Source organism: Lepus europaeus, chromosome X (assembly GCF_033115175.1).
Source record: "Lepus europaeus isolate LE1 chromosome X, mLepTim1.pri, whole genome shotgun sequence".
Lineage (NCBI taxonomy): Eukaryota > Metazoa > Chordata > Mammalia > Lagomorpha > Leporidae > Lepus > Lepus europaeus.
The window spans coordinates 129,268,074-129,288,438 of record NC_084850.1 but is presented as its reverse complement, the minus strand read 5'-3'; the positions used below and the strand labels follow the sequence as shown (position 1 = coordinate 129,288,438).

Below are 20,365 nucleotides of genomic sequence, written 5' to 3'. Positions count from 1 at the left end.
GGCCGAGGTCTTCCACAGGGGTGGCACGAGCCCCACTACCTGAGCCATCACTGCCGCCTCCCACCATTAGCAGGAAGCTCGAGTCAGGAGGCAGTGCCACAAATGGAACCCAGGCACTGAACTGTGGCTAGGCCAAAGGTCCACCCAACGTTAAACCATAAAAGCTGCTTCTAATGGCAGCTTCAGCTCATCCAGAGGACATGGCTAAAGGGATAGCTTACTTTTCAAGGACATGGATCCTACTGCCAAGTTTTGATTTTCATTTATGTTTACAGCACTATATTGATTTTGTATCCACAAACAGGCTTTTTCTTCCATTAGGATAGTAGACATGATAGAAAACCATTTTTCTTCATTGATAAAGACAGTGGCATTTAAAGAGCATCTTTCATTATGTTGAAAGAGACTTTGTTAGCTCTTCCGCCACCTCCAAGAGATACAAAGAAGGCCAAAAAGGGATAGGAGGTGGTTGTCTTCATTTCACAGATAAGGACTGGTGAGGGACAAGAGGTGAACAGCACTGCCATGACCATTCTGAAGGTCAACAACATTCATGCCCGCTGCGGCAGCTGCTAGTAAGTTCCTCCAGTCTTAGCTTCTGCCTCCATTCTTCACCAAATACCCATTTCCTTTAAGATGTTTTTCCAGTAAAACACTTACTTCTCAGCACAAAAATTTCTGGAGCTTTTTTAAATCTCTACTCAATCAATTTAGCTTGTAGTCTTGCGCAATTCGTAAAAAGAAGAAAAAAACCATTCTGCTATCAAATCCAGGATTTCAGGCTGCTCAGCTGAGCCCAGGCCAGATGGCTACATCCTTCTGCACCCTGGGGGAAAGGGGCATCGGGGCAGAGACAGAATCCAACAGAGCAGATCCATGGCCTTTACATTACGAAGAGTTTTCTGGGAAGACTCAGAACAGAACTCAAGCTTGAAACTGATGCTGTATCAGGCAACTACTATCGGAACCCTGGGCTCAGATGGCCTGATGGGAACAACGCGTGAGCCAACAGCAGTCTCTTCACAGTGTCCCTGTAGAACAAGAGGTCTCAGTTTGGCTACAGTCCAATGTAGCATTTTATGAAATGCGCTTTTGGCATCATGTCTAACAACTCTTATTTTCATAACTTTTTCATGTTTTATGCTGTACATGTAGAGTTTTAGTCCGTTTTGAGTTAACTCTTGTGTAATATGTTAGGTTTAATTTGGGGTTTGATTTTTTTTTTCTTTTGCTCATGGATGTCCAATGATGCTAACAGTATTTCTAGAAAAAATAATCCTTGCCCTCTTAAATTGTCTTGGTACCCTGGTTGAAAATTACTTGGTTGGGGGTTGGCAGTGCTATGCACTAAGCAGGTAAAGCCACTGCCTGCAGTGCCCGCATCCCATCTGGGTGCCAGCTGGAGTCCTGGCAGCTCCACTTCCAATCCAGCTCTCTGCTATGGCCTGGGAAAGCAGTGGAAGATGCCCAAGTCTTTGGAACCCTACACCCTCGTGAGAGACCTGGAAGAAGTTCTAGGCTCCTTTCAAATAAATAAATAAATCTTAAAAAAAAAAAACTGGTTGGAGCTGGCTCTGTGGCATAGCAGGTAAAGCTACTGCCTGCAGTGCCAGCATCCCATATGGGCGCCGGTTTGAGTCCTGGCTGCTCCACTTCCTATCCAGCTCTCTACTGTGGCCTGGGAATGCAGTAGAAAATGGCCCAAGTGCTTGGACCCCTGCACCCATGTGGGAAACCTGGAATAAGTTCCTGGCTCCTGGCCTTGGATCAGTACAGCTCCGGCCATTGCAGCTGTTTGGGGAGTGAACCAGTGGATGGAAGACCTCTCTTTCTCTCTCTGCCTCTGCCTCTCTGTAACTCTGCCTTTCAAATAAATAAATAAATATATCTTTAAAAAAAAGAAAAGAAAATTAATTGGTTGGATATTTATGAGTCTATCTCCCCATCTTCTATTTTCAGGGGCCAGCAAACTGCAGCCCACAGGCCTAATCTGGCCTGCTACCTATTTCTTGACAGCCCACAGGCTCCAAATAGTTTTTTACAAAAAATCAAAAGAATAATATTTCAAGGAATGTGGAGACTACTCACACGCGATATTTAATCCTAAGAGTCCATCAACAAAGGCTGACTGGCCCTCAGCCACACCCACTCATGGATGTCTGTAGCCACCTGGCCTCTACAAGGGCAGAGGTGAGTAGCTACAATAGAGAACTGCATGGCCCCCAGAGCCAAACAAGTGTCCTCCGGGCCTTTCCAGAAGCAGGTTGCTGAGCCCTGATCTAGGATCTGAGAAGCCTCACATGCGTCCATACAGAACCTCAGGGCCTCTCTGAATGCCACCATAAAAAATTACGGGAAGGACAGAGCTTTAAATAGAACCTCTGAACTGAAAGCCCTGAGGAAGGCAGCAAAGGAACGCATTTAATAGCCGCCTCCCCTTTCCCACCAGCACTAAAATATCAAAGTCTTTAGTAAAAACCATTCTGAAAAGGATCAATTTTATCACACCATACCAGCTCACTAGAAAATGAAGAACTTCTAAGTCAAAAAGGTATTTATTTTAATGACTTCTCTTAAATGCCTCCATGAGTCATAAACTAAAAAAAAAAAAAAAAAAAAAAATCGTAACTTGAAAGATGACAGGTTAATGTCATGAATATAAGGCACGTTTTTCAAAATCAATTGGGAAACGATGTTATAAAATGTTCAGCTTTGGTAATCTTGTTTTCAAAATGCATTATTAGCAGAGATTAAATCCTGGCAGCAGAGACTAAAAAGAATGGGGCTAGCCAGGGAGGGCAAGGAGAGGGAAATACATTCTCATACATTTCTGTGGGGAGACCAGATGGGTACAGTCTCCCCAGACACCAGGCACACGCCCTCACAGGGCCCTGCTGCAGCATTACAGCTCGTCAATATCATCAAGAAATAGTAACAACGCTAGCACTTACACAGCAGTTACTGCGAGTCAGGCTTTCCAACTGCCTTAGCCACGGTCTTAGTCTCTTTTGTGCTGCTGCAACTCGGTAATTCAAATGGAACAGAGCTTTGTTCCTTACAGCTCTGGGGGCAGGGAAGCTCAGGGATGATGGACTTGCATCTACTGAGGGTCTTACTGCTGTGTCAGTAATTCCACGAGGAAGGCAGAAGGGCAAGGCAGCATGAGAGGGGAAGGTGGCCAAACTCACCCTTTTATCAGGAACCTATTCCCACAACAACAGTCTCACTGCTGACACTGATCCATTCATGGGAGCAGTCCTCAGGACCTAATCACCCCTTACAGGCCCAGCCTCTCACCGCTGTTGCATGGGGATTGTGCTTCTAATATATGAACTTAGAGGGAAACATTCAAACCACAGCACCTACTTTAACTGATGCAATCTTCACAACACCAAGAGGTAGCAACTTTTATCACCCATTTCACAGATGCAGGAACTGAGGCAGAGCAAGATCAAGCCACCTGCCCAAGGTTATGGCAGAGACAGTGACATACCTAAGAACATAGGAAGAAAATGAAGACTCCAAAGGGTTATGGCAGAGACAATGACATACATAAGAACATAGGAACATAGTGTGCATGATTTTACTTTAAAAAAAAAAAAAAAAAAGAGTACGGGGCCAACGCTGTGGCATAGTGGGTAAAGCTGCCACCTGCATTGCCGGCATCCCATATGGGCGCCGGTTCAAGTCCCGGCTGATCCACTTCCAATCCAGCTCTCTGCCATGGCCTGGGAAAGCAGTAGAATATGGCCCAAGTCCTTGGGCCCCTGCACCCACATGGGAGACCTGAAAGAAGCTCCTGGCTCCGAATCGGCACAGCTCGGGCCATTGCAGCCATCTGGGGAGGGGACCAGTGGATGGAAGACCTCTCTCTGTCTGTCTGTCTCTGTCTCTCTCTCTCTCTGCCTCCCCTTCTCTCTCTGTGTAACTCTGACTTTCAAATCAATCAATAAATCTTTTTTAAAAAAGGGTAATTATGTGCATGTACGGGGAAAGTACGGCAGAATAATTGCTACAATAATATGTGAAGGCAGTGACACCATGGGTAATTTTTACTTTTCTTTGTATTTACCTGATTTGTTCTCATTTTCTTTCCTCTATGAATATTACTTACAACTGCAATAAATCACCTTCATCCTAAGACACATGAACATAAGTAATGAAGAGGAATTTCCGGGAAAGTACTGACCTTAAATACAGAATATGTCAATGTACCAAAAAGAACACTCAGCTACCAGGCACTGGTTTTTGTTCTTGCCCCAGTGCTACCATTGTACCATAATTTAACTGTTACGCTTCCAAAGCACTTTCAGCCACAGCATCTCACTTACTCCTCACACCACCGCTCTCAGAAGCATACCGACAGAAAGGTTGGAGACAGAAAATGAAAAAGGAGCAGCACCAGGTCCAAGATGGCGGCCAGCAGGAGGCTGATGAAGGAGCTTGAAGAGATCCGCAAATGTGGAATGAAAAACTTCCGTAACATCCAGGTTGATGAAGCTAATTTATTGACTTGGCAAGGGCTTATTGTTCCTGACAACCCTCCATATGACAAGGGAGCCTTCAGAATCGAAATCAACTTTCCAGCAGAGTACCCATTCAAACCACCGAAGATCACATTTAAAACAAAGATCTATCACCCAAACATTGATGAAAAGGGGCAGGTCTGTCTGCCCGTAATTAGTGCTGAAAACTGGAAGCCAGCAACCAAAACTGACCAAGTAATCCAGTCCCTCATAGCACTGGTGAACGACCCCCAGCCCGAGCACCCACTTCGGGCTGACCTAGCTGAAGAATACTCTAAGGACCGTAAAAAATTCTGTAAGAATGCTGAAGAGTTTACAAAGAAATATGGGGAGAAGCGACCTGTGGACTAAAGTCTGCCACGGATGATTCCAGCCGACGTGAGCAGAGAGCCCGAGCAGCGCCCTCAGACACCCCGCAAAGCAGGACTCTGTGGAAAATTGACACGTGCCACCGCTTGGCGTCCGCTCGTGGCAGTTACTAACTTTCTACAGTTTTCTTAATCAAAAGCGGTCTAGGTAACCTGTAAAGAAAGGATTAAAAATTTCAGATGTTCTAAAAAAAAAAAAAAAAAAAAAGAAAAGAAAATGAAAAAGGAGATTTCTCTAATTCCTCGACACGTTTACAGATTTTTCTGTGTGTTGCAGAAAAACAGCTTCCCAAGATGGCGTTGCAAGGATTACTGATATCCTGCCACATAAGCACAGCACTCTGGAGAGATACAACAATTAGGCTGAACAAACACGGGGTCCATTTAGGCAGTCTGCCATAATTTGCGGAGGCACATACATGAACCTGCGAATTTGTATGCAAAGTCATCTGTCCAGGATGCAAAAGAGAAATCCTTAATGATGACCATGAAGATTCAGAGGTGGATTTGTTTTGACTATCTACTGGTAAACTACAAAAAAATTTCTGCCATCCCATGCTCAATGTTTACCGTTCTACCTTTTTTTTTTTTTAATAAGATTTATTTTATTCATTTGAAAGAAAGAGTTACACATAGAGAGGTAGAGCCAGAGAGAGAGAGAGGGAGAGAGCGACAGCGAGAGCGAGAGCGAGAGGTCTTGCATCCGCTGGTTCACTCCCCAGATGGCCACAATGGCCAGGTCTGGGCAGGCCTAAGCCAGGAGCTTCTTCCAGGTCTCCCACGTGGGTGCAGGGGCCCAAGCACTTGGGCCATCTTCTACAGCTTTCCTAGGCCACAGCAGAGAGCTGGATCGGAAATGGAGCAGCCGGGACTTGAACCAGCGCCCATGTGGGATGCCGGTGCTGCAGGTCAGGGCTTTACCTCACAGCGCCGGTCCCACCATTCTAACTTAAAGCTGTGTGTGTGTGTGTGACGGTAACCAGATCGGGGAGGAAGAGTTTCGATCAAGTGCACTTAGGGTGTCATGATTCATCTCATCCATCTCAGTGTTCTTGCTGCTTTTAAGAGGAAGACAAACAGCAGCATACCGTATTCTTTGGGGTTTCTAATGCGTGAGAAGGCGATATATCATGACTTCTGTCTTGAATAAAGACACATGCAATCCAAGAAGACAGGCCGCACTGCAAGAAATACATTCTAAGGCATAAATGACTCATTTGCTGAACACTGACATTTTTCAAATGTGTGTAAACCCAGATGATCCCAGACCTATACTTAACTTCTTCATTCACTCATAAAACATGTCCTTCTAATGGGTCTGTCAGCATGTCATCATCTTCAGGGTGACACCTGCTCATTTGCTCCTCAGCCCTGGAACCATGTTTAGTCCCAGCATTTTAGCTCTGCTAAAAGCTTCAGCGGTTCCAAGAGAAGGGTCAAGGCCAGCCGTCTATTTAGCTGATTGGCTTGCTTACACCAAGCAAAGATCTTTCTCTTGAGGTTTCTAAAGCCATTTCTCTCTGCAGAGGCAACCTTACTTCCTGAGGGGTGGGAAGCAAGGAAGCCTGAAGACATTTTTTCTCATGAATAAATGTTTCAACAAATTAGTGAATTAATGGCAGGGAGGCAGGAAGGGGAAATAAACATTAGGACAAACAAAGGAACATACAATCATCGAATGACTCAGGGAGGAGCTCATGACTCCTGGCCTTTTTTTTCTAGTTAACAGTGAGCAGAATGCCAAGTGGCACTGGGGCCCAGAAGACAAGAGGAAGGCAAAATACACTGGGCTCGGGAAGAGAGCGGACGGTAGCGGCAGCAGGAGAGGGCACGGGGTACAAAAAGCACTCGTGCCACCCTGAGCTGAGCGCAGTATTTCCTCTGCTATCATTTCGTTCCTGTAGAGGTGCTAACGGAATGTGCACGTCACAGATGCCGTAGAAACCACAGCAGTGACGCCCTAACACTAACAGATCCGAAGCATGGATTCCATCCTGTACCAAAAACAAATGGACGGGGTGTGGCTTTTCTGCCAAGTAATAATGAGCATGTCACTGACTTGGAAAGGGAGCGCCACAGGCACCTGCCCTAGGTACGCAGAAAAGACAGGTGACTCTCGACAATCACTTCGAGGGATGATGGAGCCCTGCCAGTTCCAAGTCTGACAGACCCGTGGGAAACACAGGCTCCGCCCACAGTCAGTGCGCTGCCCAGCCTTCAAGAACACTCAACAAGGAGTCAAGAGATGCCTCTGCCATGGCTCAGCTGCTCACTCGCTAGGACTCCCCTGGGAAACCGTGTCGGCCTCTGGGCCTGTCCCTCCTCTGTGATCTGCAGAGAACACTCACAGTCCCAGGAAAACTCCCAGAGCTCCCGTGAGCACGAGGCAAGGTGCTGAGCTCCGCAGAGACCCGTGAGGAAACAGCAAAGGCGCTTGGGGCACTGCGCTCTGGCTGCCGGTAGGCCAGGACCCTGCAGTTGGCGAGCCATGGTCCTGCAGGGACACTGAGCTACTAAGTAGGCTGAACGTTCAAGTCCTGTGGGAAAAGGGGGGATGACAACACGTTGAGACAGAGAGGAAAGAAGCTGGGGCAGTTCATGTTCAGTCCTAACTCCACCCTCGCAGCAGGTCTAGCTCCCAATACCCAGGCTCCCTAGGAAAAGGCTCAATTCCTGGTTCGTCTGTTTGACTGGGGCATTGAGTTTTTGTCCGTTTCTAATTCATCATGGTGTCTCCAGCACCTAGCATAGTTCCTGGCACATCATAAATATTTGTCAACGAATGAACACTGAGAGGGAGAGCACAGGGCACAAACTACAACTGCTGCCGATCACGTGATGATCTTCCCAGTCTGAGTGTCTACGTGACTGCAGCCAAGGGCGCCGCTAACAGCCTTCTCTGAGGCTCTGGGTGCCCTCCTTCGTTAGGTGCTCTACTGGTTTCCTGGCACGAACGTCAATGACAGCTTGTATCGTCGTCATCCCCTGCCCTCCACCTCTACACTCCATGATTTCAGCCAATAATATCGCCTACCGAGGGGTGTTTATCTTAATGTTGTAACAATGAAGAAATGGGGGTTTTGCTCGCTTTGCAGGTCAAAGACACAGCTACGCAGGGAAGTCCTTTAATAAGAAACATCCAAATATTCTCGTTTATAAAAAGGCCACGTAAGAAAGCTTTCCGGTTAGAGGGGCTGTGAGAGAAGGGCTGCTGCTCTGAGGCACGAGGCTGCTGGCCAAGAGCAGGCACGGGGCCTTTCTCCCCAGCTGGGCCCCTTCTGCCCCAAGGGGCAACAGCCACAGCGAGGTCCACGCTCTCGTGGCGGCTACCCTCACAGCTGGGCCGTGGCCTGGATCCCACCAAGCTGCCCTCTGTTCTTCTCCAGGGAGCTGCCCCACTTGGCCACCGGAGCCAGAGGCTTCGGCAGCTTCTCAAACCCGCTCTGAGCACAAATCAGGAAGGTAGGGCTGGGGCGGCAGGAACACAGACGCAGGAGCTATTTTGGAGGGACTGGAAATAAAAGCTAAACACAGGTGTGTGCTGCACCAAGTGGAAATGTTCCCGAATCTGCAAGCATTCTTTATAAATAAACGACAAACAAACCGCTCGGGTTGCCACATCTCCTCCTAGTTTCCAGGGACACACGCGTAAATAGTTCAGGTCTTGACACATTATTCAGTATCTGCAGAGGGCTTACAGACACCCACTAAAGGTGTCTGACTCATTTTCTAGAAAGCCACACGAGCTGACAATCTCGAGTTAAAAATGAGGGCAACGCCTGCCCTGTAACTCCTGCCACAGCGCAGAAGGGCGGGGCAGAGGGGAACCACCCGAACCGACTGAGTAGGCGGAACTCGGGGTCTCTGAGAATCTCCCAGCAAATGCCATTGAACTTAGTCACTAGCATTTCCGGTCTCTCACCCTAACTCGTACATCCAGTGACCAAAATGCACATTATTCAAATCATGGCGGAAATATTTGTTTTATAATAGCAATAGCACACGGTCATCTAAAGGAACTTCTGGGTGATTCCTTAACTTAGAGGTAGGAGTTGTCTATAATATCGACCCTAACCCTAACCCTGTTCTGACTGCACTTCTCCCCCTTTCAGCAGGGAAATTACATATGGCATGCTTTCTTGCCAAGTTCTTGCTAAAATCTCACCTGCTGTGAATCTGTAACCAAGTTAGGGGCATTTTTCACCATTTTTACCTACTTAAGGACATGGCATGGCAGCCATAGCAGAAAACTGGGCCGACACAAGAGCCCTCCCATTCCCATTTGTGAGGTCCACAGAAGAGCAGCCGAACTGAGGTGACAGCTCCTAGGACTGCGGGTTCCACTGGCAGACCCCTCCTCGCAAGAGATGTGTTACAACAACCACGGAGTCTTAGTAAATCCTCACCAAGCAGAAACAGCTGGTATTTTTGGCTGAGGAAACTGAAGCACAGAGGGGTTGAGACACATGTCCAAAGACACACAGCCAAGAGCAATGGAGATGGGACTCAAACCCTGGTTTCCCCGAGCTGGTAGCCTGCATGGCACCTGTCATCTCAATATGTTGCTTCCAACAAACTGGAATGCTAGGCAGGGTTGACAGGTATTTTATGGAAACAAAAGTAATGCTGTGTATAGGTACAGGACAGCAAAAGGCCTGATTTCCCAGCAGATCATATAAAATAATAAAAGGAAGGCAACAGAGCACAGGAGATTGTTTTAATTAACAAGCTCAAAATGGGCCCAGACAGCATGGGCTAAAGCTGGCTGTCTTACTAGTTCTCAGAAACAATCAAGGGGGGGATGCTGGGCAGTAGGAACACAGGCAGGACCAGATCAGTGAGGATGCACAAGGAGGAAGGGGACACACAGGAGGTTCCTGGAGAACAGCCACGCAGACCAAGGTCACGGGCAGAGGCCAGACCGCTTGGGTGTACCAGGAGTACCAGGAGCCTCTATCTGGATTTCACAGAAGGGAAAGGCAAGATGCTACAGGCTTTGGCTGGCACAAGGGGGTTACCCGACTACAGCATTATTATGGATGACAGAAAGAAGGGGCTGGGGTGCTGGGGATGATGCCGGTTATAGGGGTGGGAGGCAGACTGGAGCAGGGGAAAACGTCCCCTCCGCCTTCACCAGTCTAGGACTCTCCTCTAGACCGAACGCCATGATGGATAGTGGAGAAAAGAAGATGGAGAGGGCCTGGCCCTGCTCATGTACCCGGGCAGGCACAGGAGGACTCAAACCTGGGCTCCACTCGTGTAGACAGGAAGTGACAGGAACACAAAAGGACAGAATCCTAAGGCTAAGGGTGGGGGCAGTGTGAAAACGCTGCAAGAATTCAAGGTCCAGGGGCCAGGGTGAGTGTGCGAGCCAGGTCAAGGGATCAAGTGCCCAGGGAAGGTGATGACGTCACATTCTGCAAATGTAAATGTTGGTAAGCTGCTTCCCAGTTTGCAAACTGCTTCTAAAGACATTAATCCGTGAAGCCAGGGAGATGGGATGCAGCCCTCCAGGCCGCTCATAAAAGTGGCTGGGTTCCTGCCACACGTGCCTGTTCATTTCCCTCTACTGTGAGGATGAGACCAGGAGCTATTGCTTTCTGAAGGTCTTTAGACAAATTAGGGTTTGTTCTCAGACTGGACAAGTCAGGCTGGGTTAGGCACCAGATCCTCAGACGAAGGTGTTCCCATCTCAATACGCACTCGAAGGGCAAGGACTGCAGTATCACTTCTTGACAGACAGATGTGTTCACGTAAGAGACCATCCACGGCTTCCTTTTTTTTTTCTCAAACCTTGTTTAATGTTATCCACACGTCAGGTTTTCAACTGAAAAATCCTGTCCCTCCTCCAAAACCGAACCAGAACCAAAGCAGGACAGGAAGTCCCCCCGCGAGGGAGCATGGAAGCTATTTCATTCTCCGGCTGCTCATGACAGGGGTAATGTTACTAAAATCTAGTGGCTGACTCATCACTAACGCATTTGTATTGTGCTTCCCACCCATGTAACAACTTCCTATTGTGTGAGTTTGGTTACAGGTCTGATTAAAAGTGGGAAAAGCACTGTCATACGAAAGCCGTCTACAGGAAGCCCAGAGGAGAGGTGGCTCAAGAGGGCGGAACTGCTCGGCCTCGCCACCTGCAGAACACAAGGCCACGGGCAGCAGCAGCGTCCCCCACCCCCACATGCCCTCCTTCTACATTCCACACCTGCAGAGCTACACTGATGGATGTGACAGGCGGGGACTTTACAGGTACAAGACGGACAAGTTCTCGGGTGATTTGCAGAATGGCAGAATTAGCACCACGTTCGTACAGAGTGCACAAGAGGCTCAGCTCTTTCCCGTAAAAAACCTGACCTTTGGCAAGCTGCTTGACCTCTGGGTCACGGTTCTCTGGCATCTTTGGATTGGGCTCTTAAAATGCACAATCTCTAAAGTCATTTCTTAGCAGTAACCACCTCAGTTACAAAGGTCAATCCTCCTGATCACTCTGTAGACCAACCTGGGAGTGGAGTTAGGGGAAGGCAATGACAAGGTTCCCCCCTCTCAGTCATGGCCAAACGCAGTGGCAGCCTGGCTCTATCCCTGATCCTGAGACCCCGCTCTCTTTCTCCCTTTCCCGAATCTTCCACGCTGCCAAGGCTTTCCAGCTGTGCAAGAGCTCAGGCAGCCATGATGGTCTCCCAAGTCACACCCATGCCCTGCCACTCACCTAGATGCAAGAATAAAACCACCTTCCACATCCTAGAGACTGTCCAGCTTCTTATGCTACTCCACCAGCATAAAAATCCCATACTTCAACAAAAAGGCCATAAATCCTAGGACTCTTTCTACTCCTCACTTGGTGAGTACCAGTGTATGAAAGCAGAAACAGTACGTGGTCAAAACCCTGTGAGACTGCATCACTTCCCACTGATTTTATGGCTTGTGAGGTGTTTATAGGGCTCTGGCTATAAGGATAATAAAATCATCCAACCTTTTGGCCCAAACAAGGCAAGAAAAATTCTCTCAGGCACTCTACCTGCCTTCGACCTGCGCAGTGAACATTCTGTAAGGGTTTCCTGCCTGTGAGTCACGACCAGCCTTTTTAAAGCCCTTCCTTGCGTCCCACATGACACAGCTTTACAGCCCCAGTGCTGTGGAGGGCAGGATCTCCAGCCAACCAGGCTGCTTTCTGGGTTATTCCTTCCAGAACAGACTTTACTGCAGGGCCATGCAGATCTATAGCTGGCTCCATGGCAAAAAGAAATCCATTAGGTTTCACCTGCACACGTGGGGCTTGGTGTGCTAAAAAGGAAAGTCAAGATTCTTCCTCACTAGTTCAGAACCATGCAAACCACACATGTCAAGGACTAAAGCAAAAGCTGGTAGCAGTGCAGAGTTTAGAAGGCAGGAGAGAACCTTTGATTACCTTGTTGATGAGCGTGACTATATCCCCTTCTTTGATTGTCAATTCATCATCATTCTGCGCCTCATATGGAAATATTACTTTGCAGTAATCCTTGGCTGTAAGAAGAAAACAAAATACAACCTTGAAAACACTTTATCTAATGAGATGACCCAGGAGAAGATGTTCTCTATCGCATTCACTTCAGGGAACAGCGTGCTTAAGAGGCAGGATATTATTACTGAATAAATACAGGGCCATCTTCAGATTGCTCATTTTGATGTGTGTTGAGAAACAGACCAAGAGATCTTCCATCCACTGATTCATTTCCCCAGTTGCCCACAACATCCAAGGCTGGGCCAGGCAAGAGCCAAGAGCTGGAACACAATCCAGGTCTCCCACGTGGGTGGCAGGGACCCAAGCCCTTGAACCAACACCTGCTACCTCTCAGAATGTGAATTAGCAGGAAGCTGGATCAGAAGCGGAGAAACCAGGACCTGAACCAAGCACTCTAATATGGGATGCGAGTGTCCCAAGCAGCAACTCGGCCACTGCACCAAACATCTACCTCTCTGCATTTTTTTCCTCTCACAAACCATGTGACATCATGAAATGCCTTAGCTGCCTTTCGCTTTTAAACCAAAAAGTTCTCCTTGGTCTCAGGAAAAATAGATATGTATGATTTTATATACATTTCAGGTACATGCATAAACAGACATAATCTACACAGAGTACAAAGCTTAAATTTTTAAAAAATATTTATTTATTTGAAAAGCAGAGTTGGAGAGAGGCATAGGCAGAGAGAGAGAGAGAGAGAGAGAGAGAGAGAGAGAGAGAGATCTTTCATCTGCTGGTTCAGTCCCCAAATGGTCACAAAGGCCGGAGTTGCGCCAATCAGAATCAAGGAGCCAGAAGCCAGGGACCTCCTCTGGGTCTCCCATGTGGGTGCAGGGGCCCAAGGACTTGGGCCATCTTCCACTACTTTCTCAGGTCATAGCAGAGAGCTGGATGGAAAGAGGAGCAGCTGGGACTCAAACCGGTGTCCATATGGGATGCTGATACTGCACGGAGTAGCTTTACCCGCTACGCCACGGCACTGGCCCCAAAAAGCTTAAATTTTATACCTCTGCCTTGTTCCACATGTTACTAAATTAGAAACAGGGTATTCATACATGTTACAAAAGTGAAAATGGCACATAAAACAATGAAAAGTTATGCCATTACAGTCTATCTGAAGAGACAGATATCAACGTATTTCTATGCGAACATATGTCAGCCAAATAGCCAAGCAGCACCGACTGAATGTTCTTCACGCACATGCATGTGAGGGGTTGACTTGTTCAATTATATCCCATGGCCTCTCTAGGGGAACCTGCCTAATCAGAGATGGACCCATTCAGCAGCAAGGAGAGACACCAGCCCTCACCAAAAAAAGAAAAATCTTCAAGCCACTGAAAACCAATTCAAGGATGGCCTGAATTAGATGCTTTTGAAAGTCTGGTGTTGAATTAATTCTGTTTATCCAAGAGCACCAGTTAAGACGACAGTGGAAACATTTGGCAGATGTTTGGGAAGTGACGATACAGAACACTGGGCTTTGGTGACTCAGGATAGAAGGTGGGAAGAAAAATTCAAGAGAATTTGCATGCACTGGGACAGGCACTTATTATTCTGCATCAAAGTTGACAAACCTAATGGCTTTAAATGGCCTTAGATATTTCCCAAGGATTAGGCCAGTTCCAACAGACAGATCGTAGCCTAGACTTATATACAGAAGTATCAATTATATTGTCCCTAGAAGACTTCTTGTCACCGAAATGTGTTTACTTTGGTGAAAAGCACATCAATCAAAGGGAGTGATATATAAAATAAAGGCAATTAAAAATTCCTAATACAGATAAAGTGTGGTCTCGGGGTGAGATAAGAAGAGCAGAGGGTGATTCACTTGCCTCTGTGCAAATGCTTTGCTCTTGTGTCCCCCGGCTTGAAGGTATCAGTCACAACCCCCGAACTTGTGTGTGAAATCCTTCATCTCAGGTCGCCCTGGGCCTCTGATGGCTTCTGCTCATTAACTTCTGCTGTGAGGCACTAGTTCTAAATCCCATCAATATCATATTCCTAAACTCACATAGTTATCAGCATTTCATCTCTCTTTTTTTAAAAAAGATTTATTTTATTTATTTGAAAGAGTTACAGAGAGAGGTGGAGACAGAGAGAGAGGTCTTCCATCCACTGGTTCGCTCCCCAGATGGCTGCAATAGATGGAGCTGCGCTGATCCAAACCCAGGAGCCAGGAGATTCTTCCGGGTCTCCCATGTGGGCACAGGGCCCAAGGACTTGGGCCATCCTCTACTGCTATACCAGGCCATAGCAGAGAGCTGGATCGGAAGAGGAACAGCAGGGACTAGAACTGGTGCCCATATGGGATGCTGGTGTTTCAGGCCAGGGTGTTAACCTGCTGTGCCACAGTGCTGGCCCCCATCTCTTTTCAATTAATAATATAGCACACCTCCCAAGAGCTGGTCAAATGTTCTAAAGGGGCGGGGGCGGGGGGGGGAGGGAGGAGTGCTAAGCATCTTTTAATTGGATAATGACAATTCCTGACTAATTTTCCTACTGAGTGTGCTAGTGAAATATGGCTATTCAAACTCAAAACTTAAACCAATACAGTGTCACGGAAGAATTATCCTGCAGAAACAACCAAAGCTTTTTTTTTTTTTCTTTTTTTTGATAGGCAGAGGTAGACAGTGAGAGAGAGAGAGAGACAGAGAGAAAGGTCTTCCTTTTCTGTTGGTTCACCCCCCAATGGCCGCTGCGGCTGGCGCACTGCGCTGATCCAAAGCCAGGAGCCAGGCGCTTCCTCCTGGTCTCCCATGGGGTGCAGGGCCCAAGCACTTGGGCCATCCTCCACTGCACTCCCAGGCCACAGCAGAGAGCTGGACTGGAAGAGGAGCAACCGGGACAGAATCCGGCGCCCCTTTCGGGACCAGAACCTGGGATGCCGGTGCCGCAGGTGGAAGATTAGCCTAGTGAGCCGCGGCGCCAGTCGACCACCCAAGCTTTAAAAACTAATTCTATGGATGGAAATCATGGAGGTATCAGATGGTCATGGACAACAAAGAAAGAAGTTTATGCATGGTAAACTGTTGTCGGCTAATTTCTTAGCAGCCACTTCCTGCCCCCTTCCTACTTCACAGAATCCCAAGTTGTTCAGGAACAGCAGATCCTCACACAGCCCTGTGGATGAGGACAACAAATCCAGGCCAGTAATATTAATCTCACTCCCTGCTGTTGGTGACTGGTTTGGGAATAAGGATGTGACCTATTATCAGCCAAAGAGATGTGACAAAAAATCTGCTTGTGTGGGAACTGTTCTAGTAGGTTCCCTGGTTTAACAAGAGAGACACGGGGCCAGCGCTGTGGCGCAGTGGGCTAAGCATGCACTTGTGGTGCCGCAATCCCAAATTGGCACTGGTTTGAGTCCCAGCTGCTCCACTTCCGATCCAGCTCTCTGCTGAGACCTAGGAAAGCGGTAGAAGATGGCTCAAGTGTTTGGGCCCCTGCACCCACATGAGAGACCCGGAAGAAGCTCCTGGCTCCAGATCAGCCCAGCTTGGGCTGTTGAGGCCATCTGGGGAGTGAACCAGCAGATGGAAGACTTCTCTGCATCTGTTTCTCTCTGTAACTCTACCTCTCAAAAAAATAAATAAAATATTAAAAAAAAAGAGAGAGACAGACAGACAGACAGACTTGACAAAAATACCTGACCTGGCTTTTCTGCTCTTACCGTTGCTTCATCTTTGTTGGAAGAAAATCACAGAGAATGTGACCCTGAGCCGAGACACTGCTGAGATGTGTGTCAAATGACCCAGCTTCTGGGGGCTTCTCTCTGACCCTCTTACCGTATGACTTAATAAAACAACTGCGGACCACTACTTGGCGGTCAAGCAGGCATCCGTTACTCAAAGCAGAAGGCATCCCGACAGGTCGGGATCCGGGAGAAGAGAAGGGAAACGCCCAGTTCCCTCCAAGGGGAAACTTGCTGCAACATGCCCTCCACCTTAGAAAAGACTCTTCCTATGTCACTTTGTCATTCCCTTTCCCCCAAATTCTTCCCTCACTCCTTCAGGGCCTGGCTCACAGTAAGAGGGTCACTAAAAGACTATGGGATGCAATGTAACTTGCAACCAACACAGTGAGAGAACACCACTGAGAAAGTCCGGTATGCCTTCCAAATATTCCATGGGTTTATGTTGCTTTATGCTTATAGTTTCCTGTAAGCTAAGGAGGGCAGGTGTCTCTTGCCTTCTTAAAACAGTGTTAATGAGTATAATTTATATACCATAAAATGCAGACTGATGAGTTTTAATAAATTTATACAGCTGTGTGACCACTGCCATAATCTGGTTTTAGATTCTACCATGCGGGGCTGGTGCTATGGCTTAGTTAGTCAAGCCACTGGCTGCGATGCCGGCATCCCATATGGGCATTGATTCAGGTCCTGGCTTCTCCACTTCTGATCCAGCTCTCTGCTATGGCCTGGGAAAGCAGTAGAAGATGGCCCAAGTCCTTGGGGCCTGCATCCTCGTGGGAGACCCAGAAGAAGCTCCTGGCTCCTGGCTTCAGATTGGCCCAGCTCCAGCCATTGTGGCCATTTGGGGAGTGAAGCAGCAGATGGAAGACTTCTCCCTCTCTCTGCCTCTGCCTGTCTGTAACTCTGCTTTTCAAGTAAATAAATAAATCTTAAAAAAACACAAAGGATTCTACCATGCAGCTACACTGTGTGCATGTGAGGTATCAGACACAGCACTACGTGGAAAGCAGCACTTTCAGGTAAAAGGAGGCGGAGCCAGCGCCGGGATCTACTGCCGCTGCGCACTGTGCATCTCGCCCTCTCAGCAGCTCCACGACCTGGCACACAGCTGCCACGCCACATCCCTTCAGGATCGCAGGCGACTCCTGGAAAGTGCAGGCCCATGTCTGGGAGCGCAGGAGGAGGAGAGGATTCTGAGATGCAAGTCAGGACACCAGACACTGTCTTTGGCCCTAGCTGGGCTTTTCCAAGCCCAGGACCTGGGCAATCACATTGTGGCTCTGGACAACCTCAGTGCCCTCAGGTGTAAAAGCTGCATTAACTGGGTACCAGGCTTGTGGCTTGGCGGGTAAAGCTGCCCCCTGTGACACCAGCATCCCATACGGGAAACGGTTTGTGTCCCAGCTGCTCCACTTCCAATCCAGCTCCCTGCTAATGTGCCTGGGAAAGCAACAGAAGATGGTCCAGGTGTTTGTGCCACTGCAACCCACATGGGAGACCCAGATGAAACTCCTGGCTTCAGCCTGGCTGAGCCCTGGCCATTGTGGCCATCTGGGGAATGAACCAGTGGATGGAAGATCTCGAACTCTCTCTTTCTGTTTCTCCCTCTGTAATTCTTTCAAAAAAGTAAATAAATCTTTTTAAAAATATTTTTTGAACCACTATCATGAAAAAGATACTGTCAGTTCTTGTGCTTGTGATATGCAAAGGCTAATCACCCCTCCTTATCTTGCAGGGACAAGCTAATGCCTGCACAAAGTAAAGGCAAGAGGAATGGCAAGAAAAAGACACGCACACTCATAAGCAGAGCTGACTGCAACCAAATGTTGGGTTGTTTGAAAGAAAGGCAAGATTACATTCAGGAGAGACTTCACAAAAGAGGAACCATTTTATATGTCTTAAAAGGGTGTAATTCCAAAACCTTTTTTGGGTGTGGGAAGATTATAATTTCTAAATGCGTAGCTGACAGACATGGAGAGGAGGGGAATGAAATTAATGTTTGAGGGAAGGCGTTTTTCATCTAGTCATCAGATTTAATTAGTCTGAGATAAAAAAGGAATGAATATATGCACAAACATAAATAAAGGCACAATTTATTCAGTGACTAAGTTAATTGTGATTCTACTTTTTCTTTAAAAAGATCAAAAAATACAAATGAATTAGCATAAAACTAAAATCCTAAATCTTGAGAGTTTTTTTAATCTTGTCTTTTAAGAATCCGAGAAAGACCAGTAACTCTTTCTAGAAAACAAAACACAACACACACACATACTCAACAGTGCAGAGAAAATATGTACATCAGCAGGTTCTAGGAGACTGAAGCCATTCCCTAGTTCCACAATCAGAAGCCCCTGTGCTAATTACTTATTGGTTTTTGCATTTTAAGAAACACACTCTCCTAAAATCACCAAGTAGCTCAGTTATGATTCAAACTCCCAAAAACCATTATTTTCATCTCTAAACATTGAGAAATTCACATGATATTAAAAGCAGACTGTTAAACAATTGAACTCACATGCCTACATCACATGACTCCCTTCAGCTGGTTTTATAATCTATTCAACAAAAAACAAAACAATTTAAACAAGCAAAAAAATTCTTCACCTTAAAAAATAATAGCAGAACAAAAAGAATAAGCTGAGAACATACATGCAAGGAAAAAACATTCAACACAGGAGCTCCACCTAGACCGAGAATGTCCTCTTTTCTAAAAAATTATTCATTTACTTAGGGCCGGCACCATGGCACACGGGTTCAGCTGCCTTCTGCACTGCTAGCCTTCCATATGGATGCCGGTTCGAGTCCCGGTTGCTCAACTTCTGATCCAGCTCCCTAGTAAGGTGTCTGGGAAAGCAGTAGAAGATGGCCCAAGTGCTTGGGTCCTTGTACCCATGTGGGAGACTCAGAACAGTTCCCTGGCTTCGGATCAGCCTAGCCCCACCCCAGCCGTTGTGGCCATTTGGGCAATGGTGATGGAAGATCTCTCTTTGTCTATTTCTCCTTCTCTCTCTTTGACTCTGCCTTTCAAATAAATAAGTAATTTTAAAAATTACTCATTTGGGTCTCCCATGTGTGAGGACACAAATCTGCAACCGTATGGGACCCCAGAATTTTCTTTTCCTTTGAGACACTATCACAAAAGTTTCAAGCTCAGATATACTTACTTTCACCAACATCCTAAACAGAAATTCTTAGATTCCAGTAAAAAGTGACATCCGAGACTCTAGTGGTTTATAATCCCTTACTCAGGACCTCTGGGGATTTTTTCAGGTTTGAGAATTTGAGAAAGAAAATATACTACGCATACCATACAATATGCAACATCCCCAGCTGAGGTCTGGGGCTGCACTCAACCACTAAAATTCTGCAGCAAATGGATGACTAGTCACCCCAAGAAGGATAAGGACTACAAACAGGCACACGTTAGTTCAGAGGGAGTTTTATCACTCAGGGAGTAATAAAAACCTTTTAGTTTTCAGAGTGTTTGGGATTGTGGAATTGCATATGAGGGTGTGGACTTCTATCATGCTCTAGGTAGAAGAATAAAGTAAATACGACCAGTATTTTTAAAAAAGATTTATTTTATTTATTTGAAAGACAGAGTTACAGAGAGATGCAGAGACAGAGAGAGAGGTCTTCCATCCACTGGTTCGCTCCCCAGATGGCCTCAATGGCTGGAGCTGCGCTGATCCAAAGCCTGGAGCCAGGAGCTTCTTCCAGGTCTCCCACGTGGGTGCAGGGGCCCAAGGATTTGGGCCATCTTCTGCTTTCCCAGGCCATAGCAGAGAGCTGGATTGGAAGAGGAGCAGCCGGGACTCGAACCGGCGCTCATATGGGATGCCAGCGCTTCAGGCCAGGGCGTTAACCCGCTGTGCCACAGCGCCAGCCCCAAGACCAGTATGTGATTCTCAAGGAGCTTATAATCAAGTAGAGGAAATAAATCATGCATATGCAGTTTTTTACCAGCAACAGCAAGAACAGGAGGAGGCAGTATTAGAAATAGTATTAGAAATGGGGGAGGGGCCGGCGCTTTGGCCTAGTGGATAAAGCCGTAGCCTGTGGTGCTGGCATCAAAGATGGGCACTGATTCCAGTCCTGGCTGCTCCACTTCCCATCCAGTTCCCTGTTATGGCTGGGAAAGCAGTGGAAGATGGCCCAAGTCCTGGGGCCCCTGCACCCACGTGGGAGACCCTCAAGCAGCTCCTTGCTTCGGAGAGGCACTGCTCCGGCCGTTGTGGCCAGTTGGGAAGTGAACCAGCGGACAGAAGAC

At 47.2% G+C, this 20,365-nt stretch overlaps 2 protein-coding genes across 4 annotated transcripts in view; one reads left to right on the top strand and one right to left on the bottom strand.

Annotated features, from left to right (window-relative positions):
- Positions 1-20,365, bottom strand: part of SH3KBP1 (SH3 domain containing kinase binding protein 1) — a 384,249-nt gene that overhangs the window by 95,998 nt on the left and 267,886 nt on the right. For all 3 annotated transcript variants that reach the window (XM_062183964.1, XM_062183966.1, XM_062183965.1), the window contains one exon: positions 12,306-12,400. In XM_062183964.1, the coding sequence (XP_062039948.1) occupies positions 12,306-12,400 (95 nt within the window). The remainder of the gene's footprint in view (positions 1-12,305; positions 12,401-20,365) is intronic.
- LOC133753158 (ubiquitin-conjugating enzyme E2 L3) lies at positions 4,396-5,055 on the top strand. Its single transcript, XM_062183564.1, has one exon. The coding sequence runs from the start codon at positions 4,413-4,415 to the stop codon at positions 4,875-4,877; it is 465 nt and encodes a 154-aa protein (XP_062039548.1). The 5' UTR covers positions 4,396-4,412; the 3' UTR covers positions 4,878-5,055.